This window comes from Prunus dulcis, chromosome 1, assembly GCF_902201215.1.
Source record: "Prunus dulcis chromosome 1, ALMONDv2, whole genome shotgun sequence".
Lineage (NCBI taxonomy): Eukaryota > Viridiplantae > Streptophyta > Magnoliopsida > Rosales > Rosaceae > Prunus > Prunus dulcis.
Window position 1 is genome coordinate 1277719 of NC_047650.1, and position 11713 is coordinate 1289431.

The following is an 11713-nucleotide window of genomic DNA, read 5'->3' on the forward strand; positions in this document are numbered from 1 at the left end:
CCCTCCTCCATACATAGTTATAGCTTATAAGGACAAGAATGAGCGTCATTTTTGTCACATATACCTGGGACACTATAGCTAGCTGGTCACCTTGCATGTAATATGCATAACGAAATGTACATGTGCATAAGTACACTGTTCACATTTTCAATAGTTAGTAACTAAGCAAAGCAAGCATGGTGGTGGTGATCAGGATATGAGAGCCAAGCTTTCTTTGTTGATCTTGTTCCTAATTTCCACTCTTCTTGCTTCCTCTGTGTGCTGCCATCGAAGTCTTGCCGGCGTCGGCGACGCTGTCATAAAATGAGCCCTGAATTGTTTTCCCCAGAGATGTGGGATATAACTTGCCAGCAGGAAGCTGAGGGCCACCCGAAACAAGGTATTTAAAATGTTATAAATTGTGTGCTCAATTATGCAAAGCATGTACTGTTTGATATATTTTAAGAGAATTCAACTCTCACTTTGATTGAAGTCAGATTGATCTCAATCTCAAATCTGAATGATCTCACTTACAAAATAAAGCTTTTATTTTATAAGCACCAGAAATACATCCCACGGTTGATACAGATACATTGCAATAACAGAAAGCAAGAGCTTTTTTTCTGCACACAGAAAGCTCACTCTCCTTACATGATTTATTTCCTAAGTACCACTGCTTATTAATTATACAAGTACCTAATTTAGAGCTTAGAAGTCCAAGGCTGAAGCCAGGCGGCTCTGCTGGATCGGCTCGAAGTAAGATTGCTTCTGCTTGCTGAATATCTGTTCCATTTCCTGACCAAATTCCAGCTGCTTAGCCTCTCTCTCCATCTCCTTCATTATGTTGTTCTCTTGCCCTACGAATATATAACAAAGCAAGAGGTTAATATATATAAGTACACCTAGGTAATAAATTAATTATTAATCAAGTATATCAATGAGTACCTGCAAGGAAGTTCCTCATGTTGTTTTGGGCATTGATTCCAAACCCCACCAGCCTCAGGTTCTGGTTTTGGTTGCCATTGTTGTTGTTGTTGTTTTGGGCAACAATGGCAGTAGGATGAGCAGCTGGATCACAAAAACATCATGGTGATAAGTCAGCACTGAACTTCCTGTACTGTTGAATTTCTTGTACTTGATCCATGCTCTCTTCTTGGCCTTAGCTCCTGAGGTGTGGGCAGGTACCTGCCATTTCATAGCGTCCCCTTCCTTCTACCACCATCATCGAGTATATTGATTTTGAATTGTAGTGTGGCATCATGGACAAACAAGTATAGCCGCGCGGCTATACCCGGTTTTTTAAAAAAACGTATAGCCGAGCGGCTTTACTACGGCAATTTTTTTAAAAAAAATTTATTCTTGCCGAGCAGCTATACTTGGTTTGACACATGGGTGCCTAAGCGCTAGGCTGGGACTTTTTTTTCCTATAAATAGTATAGCGGAGCGGCTATACTCTCGCGAATTTTTCAAAATAGTAAAACCGGGCGGCTATACTCGGTTTTTTATATATAAATAGTATAACCGCTCAGCTATACTCTGGTATTTTTATAAAAAAAAAATAGTATATATTTTATTTTATTTTATAAATAAATAGTATAACCGAGCGGTGATACTCTTTGTATATAATGGGATTTTTTTTCAAAATAAAAGAAAATTTTCCCTGATTTTCTTTTATCTATAAGAGTAGTTTAGAGCATTATCCATTACTATTAGGTCATTACCCGAGTCTCTATTGTCCTCTTTGATTTTTTTTTACTTTGCCATAATTATTACCCATGTAAAGAATTTAGCATTTTCACGTTTAATACTTGTATTATACACCATTGAGAATTGTATGTGTAGAATTATGTCAATCAGTTAATGGTAATTATATAATTAAATTAGCCAATAAAAGAGCTCACCATTGAGAGCAATGTAAATTGCTTCAGCATCACAATGGTGTGGAAGAACAAAAGTGTTAGGCTTTGCCTCAAAGATGGCCATCCAATAGTTCTTGACGCGGCGGAGAGCCTCAGATTGCCTCTTGGTGAACTTCTCGAGCCCATAAAACCCACCTTCATCAGACTTGAATCTTGACTTAAACATCTGTGAGGCGAAGTAGAAGGGGTTGTCCCTCTCCTCCTCTTCCTTTTCTCTGCCGCCATGTTGATGTTGCTTATAACCAAAAGTTGAAGACACAGAGGCAGCAAGGAAAAGAGTGGAAAGGAAGACCAGCAAGTTGCTAGCCTTGATCACCATGGTGATACAAAAGGTTTTTGGTGGCATGCAGAAAGAAGGTTTTACAAGCCTATTTGTGGTGGAGACAAGTGACATAGCTTAGGTTGCTTGGAGCTCCTACTAGCCACACGTTTATGGGTTGCTATAAATTTTGCAATAAACCTAGTACTCAGATGTTTGGTAGGATTTCTCTACTATAATTATTGACATAGGCCATCTCCATGCTCTAGAATTATGTAGTGATTGTGCAAATGTGCATTAGCTTTTAACAAGATAGTTTTCAGACTAAAATGGATTCATTATATTTTCATATTACAAAAAGAGTATCTCTTTTTACAAATAGGCCCATTATAACATGACATTTTATTTATAAAAAAATTCTTAAGTCCAATACTTTAGGAAACCTTCATTATGTACTTTCAAGTGAAAAAGTTGTAACACATGGCATGTTTACTAATCCGTAATCAGATTAGGAGGAATTGAATTAAGGAGAGTTAGATTACGAATTTCTATTCAAGATGTTTACTAAATCATATGGAATTGGGGTAGGAGTTGTTCTAATTACTAAAATGTCCTCGTCGTTAGGTTAAAGTTGATGGCAAATTTGAAATTTTTAAAATTGTATGAGGATATAATGGATAAAAAAGATGGATTCCTAATGATTAGTTCTTCATGAATTAGAATACCACCTCCCATCCAAGAATCTAATTCCTCCAAAATTAGGAATTCGTGGGCCCCACTTACTTTTAAATTCCTTGATGATGTGAAGTAAACGCATGAATCATCCATAATTCTAATTCCAATTCATAATTAGTAAACACACCATAAGAACCAATTAGATAATAACAAGTGGCTAATTGAGGACTGTTTTTCTCTAAATAGGCTCTCTAAACGTTGTATACATGTTAAAATGGATCTATTTTCTCTCTTTTTCTCAAGCTTCCCCCACCCCTCTTAAGCCTGGCTTTTACGAGAGCTCGAAGTATTCAAAGATCCCGACAGGCTTAGCTAGCCCAATTTTAAATCCGAAGTTTCAAAATTTAGCCCAAAATGTCGTTTAGAAAGTTTGAATTTATCCAAGCAAACAAATAACCCCCCAAATTACAGAAAAAGAAAGTAGATAAACACAGAAATTTCGAAAAACAAAAACTGGACGAAAAATCCATTTTAAACACAAAATGTAACTAATCACAATCCGTAAGGGACTCGAACACAAACTTCTTCAAGTGGCGGCAAATCGTGTCATAACCGTTATGGGAAAAGAATTCAGAATCCTAACTTATTTTCAAGAGAAATATCTTTCTCCACATTCTCTGAGGATTAAATGAAATTCATGTATAAATAATATAAAGCCACCTTGCTCAACCACACTCACTGCTCCCTCCGATCAACCACTAACCCCCTAGAAACCCAATAGTTCTAACCTAGCAACTCCCTCCCTCTTTCTTTTACTTTTCCTTCTTCTGCAAGTCTAATACTTTCACACAAAAACCCTAATTCTAGCTCACTCTCCCCAATTTGAATAACTAAACATAAAAAAGACTTCATCTTGAACATTTTTTACCCAAAACCCATATCCTAATCCCTGTGATTTCTGCTTCAAAACCATTAAAAGCCCAAGCCTTTTGTTCTTGAACCCAGAACCCAGTTGCAAGGCAATGGTTTCAAAACGGTGCCGTCTTCTCCGCTCATCAAGTCAGGGTGAGACAGGGTTGTACACCCATATTCAGCCTCTTCAGCCGTCTGTGCCTCTGGGGGAACCGGCGCGGCAGAAAAGGCCTCAGAGGCAAACCATAAAACAGCTGGAGAAGCAGCCTCAGTCTCAGCATCAGCCGAGTATCTTTAGGTTGAATTCGCCGACTGAGGAAAAAAGCGACTACGTCTTTAAGGAGCAGCCTGATGAAGGGTTCAGAGCTTTCCTCAAATGCTGTTCCTTGTGCAAGAAGCAACTCAAACAAGATGGAGATGTCTACATGTATGGGTACGTAAGTCGACTTTGCTTTAATTTCTTTTTTCTAATCGGGTTTTTAGGCAAATAGGATTTCAAATCTTGGAACTAGTTTATAGCGCCAAAAATGTTGATATCAGCTTGTGATCTCCCTGTTTTTAGTCTAATCTAATTTTAAAAGTTCATATCCCTTAAAAAATAATTTATATTGATAAAATTATGTGTATCCAACGTTGCTAATACAAGTCGTTTTCTCCTCTACTAGTGATGTAATAAGAAAAGAATGTGATTCGTGTAGCGTTACTTGTAAGTTATGTAGAAGCTTTCTTGCTAGTCATCAATTTTAGAAACTATGCACAAATGTGGAAAACTAGAGGGAAGGAAGTAGATTATTTGTGAAAACAGGGTAACCCCAATTATTTGTTTTATCTGGTTTACCTTATACATTACAGATACTTGTTTTTGTTACGCATTTTTAGCAACTTTTTGAAATGTTGCAGGTTTCCCTTGTTTGTTAGATTAGATTACATCAAAATACGTGATGTTTCACACTGATACTAATATGACCTGAAATTTTGATGATGCAGATGCCTAACTGCATATTGCTCCCCTGAATGCCGAGACAATCAGATGGCTTTGGACGGGTTTGACAAAAAAATTGCTGCAGATCGTGAAATAAGAAAAATGGAAGTTTTTGGCAAACCAAATGCACCATTGCACTGAAGCTGGCACTGTAGACTACATTAGTGTAGGAAAAACTATTTTTTACAAATTCTTTCGTAGCTTGGCATGTTAATTGTCAATGGTTTCTGAATAAACAGAAACCAAGATGCCAGCTACAGTTCTTAATGATAAGGAGACGTCTGCTAATCTACTGATAATTTTTTATTCTTATTGGATGGCAATTAATTGTAGGAAACTTTTTAGGCCTGAGATCATGTGATGTTTACTTATTTGATTGATGTATAAAGCCAAATATCTGTTTGTATATTCATTTCCAAATGCCACTTAAAATATTTAGGAAATGTGACTGCAGAATAAATTAAACTTCTTTACCACTAGCTTCTCATTTGTTTCCAGAAACAATTAACAATATGACTTGGAAGCTCCGTTTTAAAAACCAATTTACTAAATTTGAGTTATTGTTGCTGTTGGGTTTTTGAGTCCACCGCCAGAGCCCATGGATGGATCATGGAAGGAGCGATTGGACAGACAAAGAACAAAAAGAAGGAACCACACTGACACCTAATGCAACCCAAGTTTATTTAGTGGGTTTCAACTTTTTAATTTCTGAAAAATAAAAAAAAGTTAAGCACCTTCTCTGCAAATTTGGTTTTAGTGCTTCTGTTGTTTCAGACTTTTAGCAGAAACATACAGAAGTGATGATAGGCTGATAGCAATCTCTCCGTTAGGAAAGAATCTCTAAATCATGACTAATCGACATAAACTGGCAGGACTGTAAAATTTGGTTTGCTTGTCAAGTCTATGAAGATGAAGTACACTGCATTTTTCAGTAAATAATCACCAAAGCCCAGATAGCTATCAGAAAACTTCCTTTATTCTGTGCTGCTACTCTCACTTTATGTAATAAAAATTCATGAATTCTTTTCCCCTGTTATTTAATTTTAATGTAAAACTAGAAAAATAATCCCACCCTTCACGTTTTTAATGATTTTTTTTTCTTGGGTGAGGGTTCTAATGCATGCGTTTGTTTTTGGTTATTTATTTGTCCACTTAGTATAAAAATCATGGCAGTTTCCTTTTGTTGGCTGCTTGCACCTGTTCTAAGTGGTCCTTACTAGAAGGTAATCATGAGAATTTGGTGCATGCAAACTGGTAAAGACAAATGTGGAAATGCAACCCACTACAAAAGAAAGCAGTCTCTAAATCATGGTTGCTCATCCATATACCTGTCAAAACCTGTAAAAACTGACCCATGCTTTCCTAGTTTATTTACCAACCTCACAGTTAAAAAGGAAAAGCAGATGCAGAGTGGGGATGGGAGACTATCAAGAGCAGCTCCAACTTTTGCAGTAAAATCAATTGCCACAACAGGAAGATACAGGAGGCTTTAAACATTTTTTCTATTTTTTCTTCTTTGACAATAGCCTCAACAGGCCTCCATCAAATCTTTTACTTCTTCTTTTGCATTTAATACAAAAAGGATGTAAGAAAATGATTATTTTGACCCTTTCACTTTCATTCACTCATCATATATATTCCTAATTCCTAAACACATAAAGAATCATGAATAAAAAAATCCTTCATCTTCCCACTTGGCTAGTTCTGGTTGGCTGAGATTACCCTGCAAGAGAAAAGTTTTTAATGGTAAGCTTATGGGCAAGTAATTATTACCGTAAGCGTAGAAGTATTCACTTTTTAACAAAATTATAGTACCTAATAATTGTGCAGAAGACGAAATGCTCGAGTTGCCAGTGGGGTAGGTATCTGTTAATTGAGTGATCAAATAATGCAGTGTTCTGACTGCTGAAACTGTTTCTTACTGCTAACCAACTGTTGTTACTGTACAACTTGCTGTTGATGTATAGAGTTAAACTGACCAAAATTGCAAAATTAACACCTGATAAGAGAAAGTAAAGCGTCAAATTAGACAAAGCAAAACCAAGATGTACAGCAAAACCAAGAAAAGTGAAAAAGAAAAAAAGACTAACCTTTTTCGGTTTGTGGGCTAGGAGAAGTCTCCATCACCCTTCAAGATTAGTTCTTCAAAGTGATTCCCGCCTGCAACTGGGGACCAAATTGTAAATTAGGAACATAAAGAAGCAAGAGATCTACTGCTCAAGAAAATAGAGAGAGAAAATTTGAGAGACTTTCAGGTTACTTAAAGAGGCATCATTCCTCTCCTTCAATGAGATTTTTCAAAGGTATATTCTACAGGATGACAGATGTATAGATTGAAGGATCTGATTGAGCCGGACAGCGGTGGAGTTAAAAGGTTCCTATACCCCCAAGACAACCAGAATGCTCAGGAGTGTGACAGATGAAACTTTCATGAAACAAGGGTCAAATGGGAGAAAGGGAATGGGTCGCTTGAATAATTTAGGATGCAAAACCAATTATGGTTTGCAGGAAAGAAAAAATGAACTTATTCAACATGTATTGGCAACCTAGTGGAACAACTAAACTATATAACTTTAAAATATTAAAATATATATCTCTCTCTGCAAGTGAAACACACACGCAGACAACCATATCATTTGTGTGCAGGCATCAGAGAGGGAGAGAGAAAGCATACTTGAATGCAGGACCGGTGTGGGTCATCATTGTTCTCTCATCCTTCAGAAAAAGTTTAGCTCAGTATATCCATGAGAATATGGAAGAAGCTCCTCCACTTCAATCCTGGAACTAGAATAACTCGTGCTTTTCTTCAACCGGCTCTGGCTTGACTCAACCTCAGCCCAAAATACACCATAAACTGGTCTGTGATCTGAGAACCTAGATTCTCCACGGACATAAGATAATTGTTGGAGACCTTCACCATACCACAATATTCGATCACACCTTCACCGACAAAAGTGAACAAATTAGCATTGCAAGTTTTTGGTTATTGGCATGCCCATGCATAGGCTGCAGTACCAACTTTCATCATTTTGCTCTAAGATCAATCCATTTTTCTTCACTTTACACCCCATTTTCCCTTCTATTTCAAGCATAATTCTCCATACAGTAGGAAAGAAAGTCTTACCAAGCAGGTGTTCGACGTTTCTCCTTTGGGTGCATATCATCCCCTGCGTATCTGTCTGAGTTAGTTGAATACTTGTAAGTTGGTGGAAAATAAATCTTCCCCTCATTCCAGCCAGCAAAGACACGACCACGTTTCTGCTCTAGCCGTAACTGTTGAAAGAACCAACGTCAATTTATGATGAAACTTTTACTACTGCAGTAGTAAAGAACAAAGGCAAGGATTTAAAAACAGAGAAATATATTGAGGGACTTGAAAACATGCCTGGTCATTCTCTAACAAGGCCCTCCAATTTTGCATCTCAACTAACGCTTTAGCAGAGCGGTATGAGAGGGAAATTCGATAATTCAAATCCCCAAGCCATATAACTCGACTAGATAAGAAGTGAGAGAAAACATTATTAGTTTATTATAAGAAAATCATTGGGCAATGGTAATTATAAAAGAGGCATATACACGCAGCTGAACACTATAATGTAATATGTAATCAATGGTTGATGAGCAAAAATCTTACTCATGCTCCAGGATTGTTTCTGGGGATTTCAGCGCGCGGGAGCCATTAACCCGCGGAAACCTGGTCTTCCGAAGGATTTCCATGACATCTGAATTCCTTCTTAGTTCATCACCCTCCTTCTGTCCCGATGTTAAGTGAGTACAAACAAAGCAAAAGGTTGTATCGTGCAAAGACATACTTACTGAGATGGATCCCTGTTAATCCAAACAGAAAATTTGCATTTGCTAAGTTTATTACAATTGAAAAAATGCATTGAAAAGAATCAAAACAACCATATAATTAATTCAATCAATACCTTATTCCCAAGATAACCCATCAATCCTCTTCCAACACATGATACTTTCATGTTTTGAACATAATCCCTCAGTTCACTCCTGACCCATACTGTAAGAAAGATGCCAACCATTTGCTTGCTTGCAACTAAGTTGTACCTTGAATGCCCTCCTGGCATTCTATATCCATTTTCATTGGATGCAGATCCACCATAGGACATTGGTGAGAATAAAACAGTACTTGGTGAATCACCTGGTCCATTATCATCATCAGACGAAGCCCACCTAGAATAGTCACTTGGCCTTGAGTAGTCACTTGGCCTTGAGTAGTCACTCGGCCTTGAATAGTCACTTGGCCTATGACCCCATCTGAAACTGGGATCATAGTCACTTGGCCTGTGACCAAAGATCACCCGATCACAAACACTGAACCTTCGATCAAGTCGAGGTTGTGAGATTGAAGGGTCATTCTCCGTTCTCCAGCTTTGGGTCGCCTGGAATGATCGGCGTTGAAAGAAAGAAGAGCTCTTCTGCCTACTTGATCCTTCAAAATCTGCATGTAGTTCTACAATTGGATGAGGGATGGGAGATGGTGTATAGCACCCACTACCCCCGCTGGTACCGGGAAGATTGTTTAAAGTCTTTCGAATGAGAGCCAGCCATTTCTTGGCAGGGCCATTGTCTTCTGCTCCCAGAACATTACCAGCATTTAGGGGAACTATCTCTTGAAATCTGAAAGAGAGAAGTATACATATATCTTTTAGCAACGGGTCAATAACAGAGTTTGTTCAGAAAGATGATAGCATATAAACAACCAAACCTTACCCAAGAACATAAATGTCTGCAGGAGGTGAGGCATGAAGCCACTCATCTAGTTTTAAATTACTTGGTGGAGATCTTCCAGCCACATTCCATGTAGCAACAAAAATGCTGCTCCAAATCAAAAGGAAGAAAACTTGTCAATAAATAATATATTAGATAAAGTACTTTATCAAGAACATTGTGAAAGAAGATATAGACATTTACCTATGGTTTTCTACATCTATGATTCGAGGATGGTCAAGATTCATTTTTCGTCGACGGACCTGCTCTGGGTTCTTGCTAAATTTCTCTGTGCAATAAAGTGAGAGAAAATAATATGAGGAAAAGAGACCAATAATGCCTAGTCTTGAGACATGAAAGAGAGGGGCTGATTCAAATAGTTTCTTTCAGATTATACCCAACCTGTCTTGCTTTTCTTAATTGTGCACGGTTCCCTCTCTGAGAAGCTAGTCCTGTATTCGACCTGATCACCTCCTGAAGAAGAAAATTATTGGCAATGCATTAATTTTGAGTTCAAAAAAGAAAACACAAGAGAGGTCAAAATAAGCACCAAAAGAGATTTACATGTTTCAAATTGGTTTCATATATAGCCAAACCAGATAGGACAATAAGAATAGCTATGAGAACGAAAATAAGTCAGAATTTAGAAGTTAGCATTTTACATTACTTCTGAAAAATAAGTCAATTTTAGAAGCTATAGCAGCATTTACCAATTACTTTTCTTTTTATAGTTTCTCTCAGTTTTCTGTAGTGAGCTTAAGATTATGTCACCCAGAACCCCAATAATGATTTAATAATAGCAAGAACCAATCATGTACCGCATGGGTAAAGAAAACAAAGCAAAGATTTCGACCTCCAGAAACAACATCATCTGCCTGAAAGTCCTCAGTTTTGCTCTTGATATTGAACCACTTTCTGACCATTTTCTTTGACCATGAGAGCTTCACCAAACAACAAATTGAAGAATCAGCAAACCATTTCCAGAAATCAAAACAAAACAAAACAAAAGAATAATAAACAAATTCATAAATTTTTCATTAAAATAAATACTTTTTCCAGCAGAAGAAAGTAAAAAACCTTGCTTTTCTTGGAATTCTCATCTCTCATTGTTTCACTATTACTTCATACAGCTCTGCAGTATTATTCTCTACAATTCTTGGGCTTCTGGTTTTTTAACCAGTGTCAGCCAAAGATACTCTCCCCTTCCCCAATTTCTGGGTTTTCACTCTGAGGAGCTCTAGACTACGAACAAGTTCAGTCCTTTGTGTTTTCCCAATAGCTCCTTAAACTCTCAGAAATAATAATAAAAAAAAGCTCCAAATATTGAAAGAAGGAGAGCAAACAACAAATGGGTTTTCTTGTTTTGGTCTTGTTGTGCTATGTATACACACACACTCTCTCTGTGGCTAAGTGTTGAGGCTCAGAGAAGCAAAAGAAGCGCAGAAGAATATGAAAGCACAACGACTGGAATGAGAAAGAGAGAGAAAGAGAGACAACGCTTTAATGCGTGGAAGTGAGATGAGATTCTGAAGTAGAACAAGACAATGCGGCAGACATGGAGAGAGAGAGAAGCGAAGCTTTCTCTTTCTCTCTCTTTGAACCAAAGGGCCTCGTTCTTAGTAACAACAGCAAAGTATCGAATTTGAACAGTATAAAGTGCCCAGAGACACAGAGAGAGAAAGACAGAGTCTTTGTGGGCTTTTCTTTTTAATTTCTATTTATTTTTTTAATTTGAAAAATATTTTACCTCAAAGCTCAAGGCAGGCCCAACATGATGGGGCAACGGGCATGTCGTTTAGCTTTAGCTTCTGAACAGAAACGAGCCGGTCAGCAGAACAAAGGCTGCCCACGGTCAGCAAAGTGAAGGGCAGGTTTGAGAACCAGACATATACCCTCCTCCCCTATAGCTGTATCCTTCTACCCCATTTCGGTCTACCCATCAAAGTAAAAAGCAGTTAAAGAAGGAAAAAGATAAAGGGAATGTATCTGCTCTTGTTCTAGTACTAATACTATATTTGTTTTCTGCTGCTCTTTTTTATTTTATTATTTTCTTCTTTTTGCTGGCAAAGAATGTTTGGGGTTGAAGAAACAGTGTCTTGAGTCTTGACAATAAACAAAACAAATTGATACATTCCCTACTTGGTTTTTTTGTGTTTTTGTGAAATTGTTGGGTTTTTGTGGTTTTGGGAGGCATTCAACTTTAGCAATGTATAAAATTCCCTCAACAAACTTCATTTTTTGTCCTTTTAGGTTTTTCCA

General features: G+C 37.5%; 1 protein-coding gene across 1 annotated transcript; it reads right to left on the reverse strand.

The window, feature by feature from the left end:
- Positions 1–6158: 6158 nt before the first annotated feature.
- Positions 6159–11056, reverse strand: LOC117616271 (type IV inositol polyphosphate 5-phosphatase 7). Its single transcript, XM_034345529.1, has 13 exons — positions 10532–11056; positions 10308–10395; positions 9857–9928; positions 9659–9743; positions 9458–9562; positions 8656–9364; positions 8361–8554; positions 8112–8220; positions 7851–7999; positions 7401–7666; positions 6817–6892; positions 6542–6725; positions 6159–6449 (listed from the first exon to the last, which is right to left on the reverse strand). The coding sequence occupies exons 1-10, from the start codon at positions 10559–10561 to the stop codon at positions 7444–7446; spliced, it is 1764 nt and encodes a 587-aa protein (XP_034201420.1). The 5' UTR covers positions 10562–11056; the 3' UTR covers positions 6159–6449; positions 6542–6725; positions 6817–6892; positions 7401–7443.
- Positions 11057–11713: the final 657 nt, after the last annotated feature.

What these genes read in the sequence shown, in the direction of transcription:
- LOC117616271 (XM_034345529.1), bottom strand. Translation starts at nt 10,561, where the DNA reads ATGAGAGATGAGAATTCCAAGAAAAGCAAG. An exon ending in TGGGTTATCTTGGGAATAAG is followed by an intron (nt 8,555 to 8,655) that starts GTATTGATTGAA and finishes TTGGATTAACAG; the next exon opens with GGATCCATCTCAGTAAGTAT. An exon ending in AAACGTCGAACACCTGCTTG is followed by an intron (nt 7,667 to 7,850) that starts GTAAGACTTTCT and finishes TTGTCGGTGAAG; the next exon opens with GTGTGATCGAATATTGTGGT.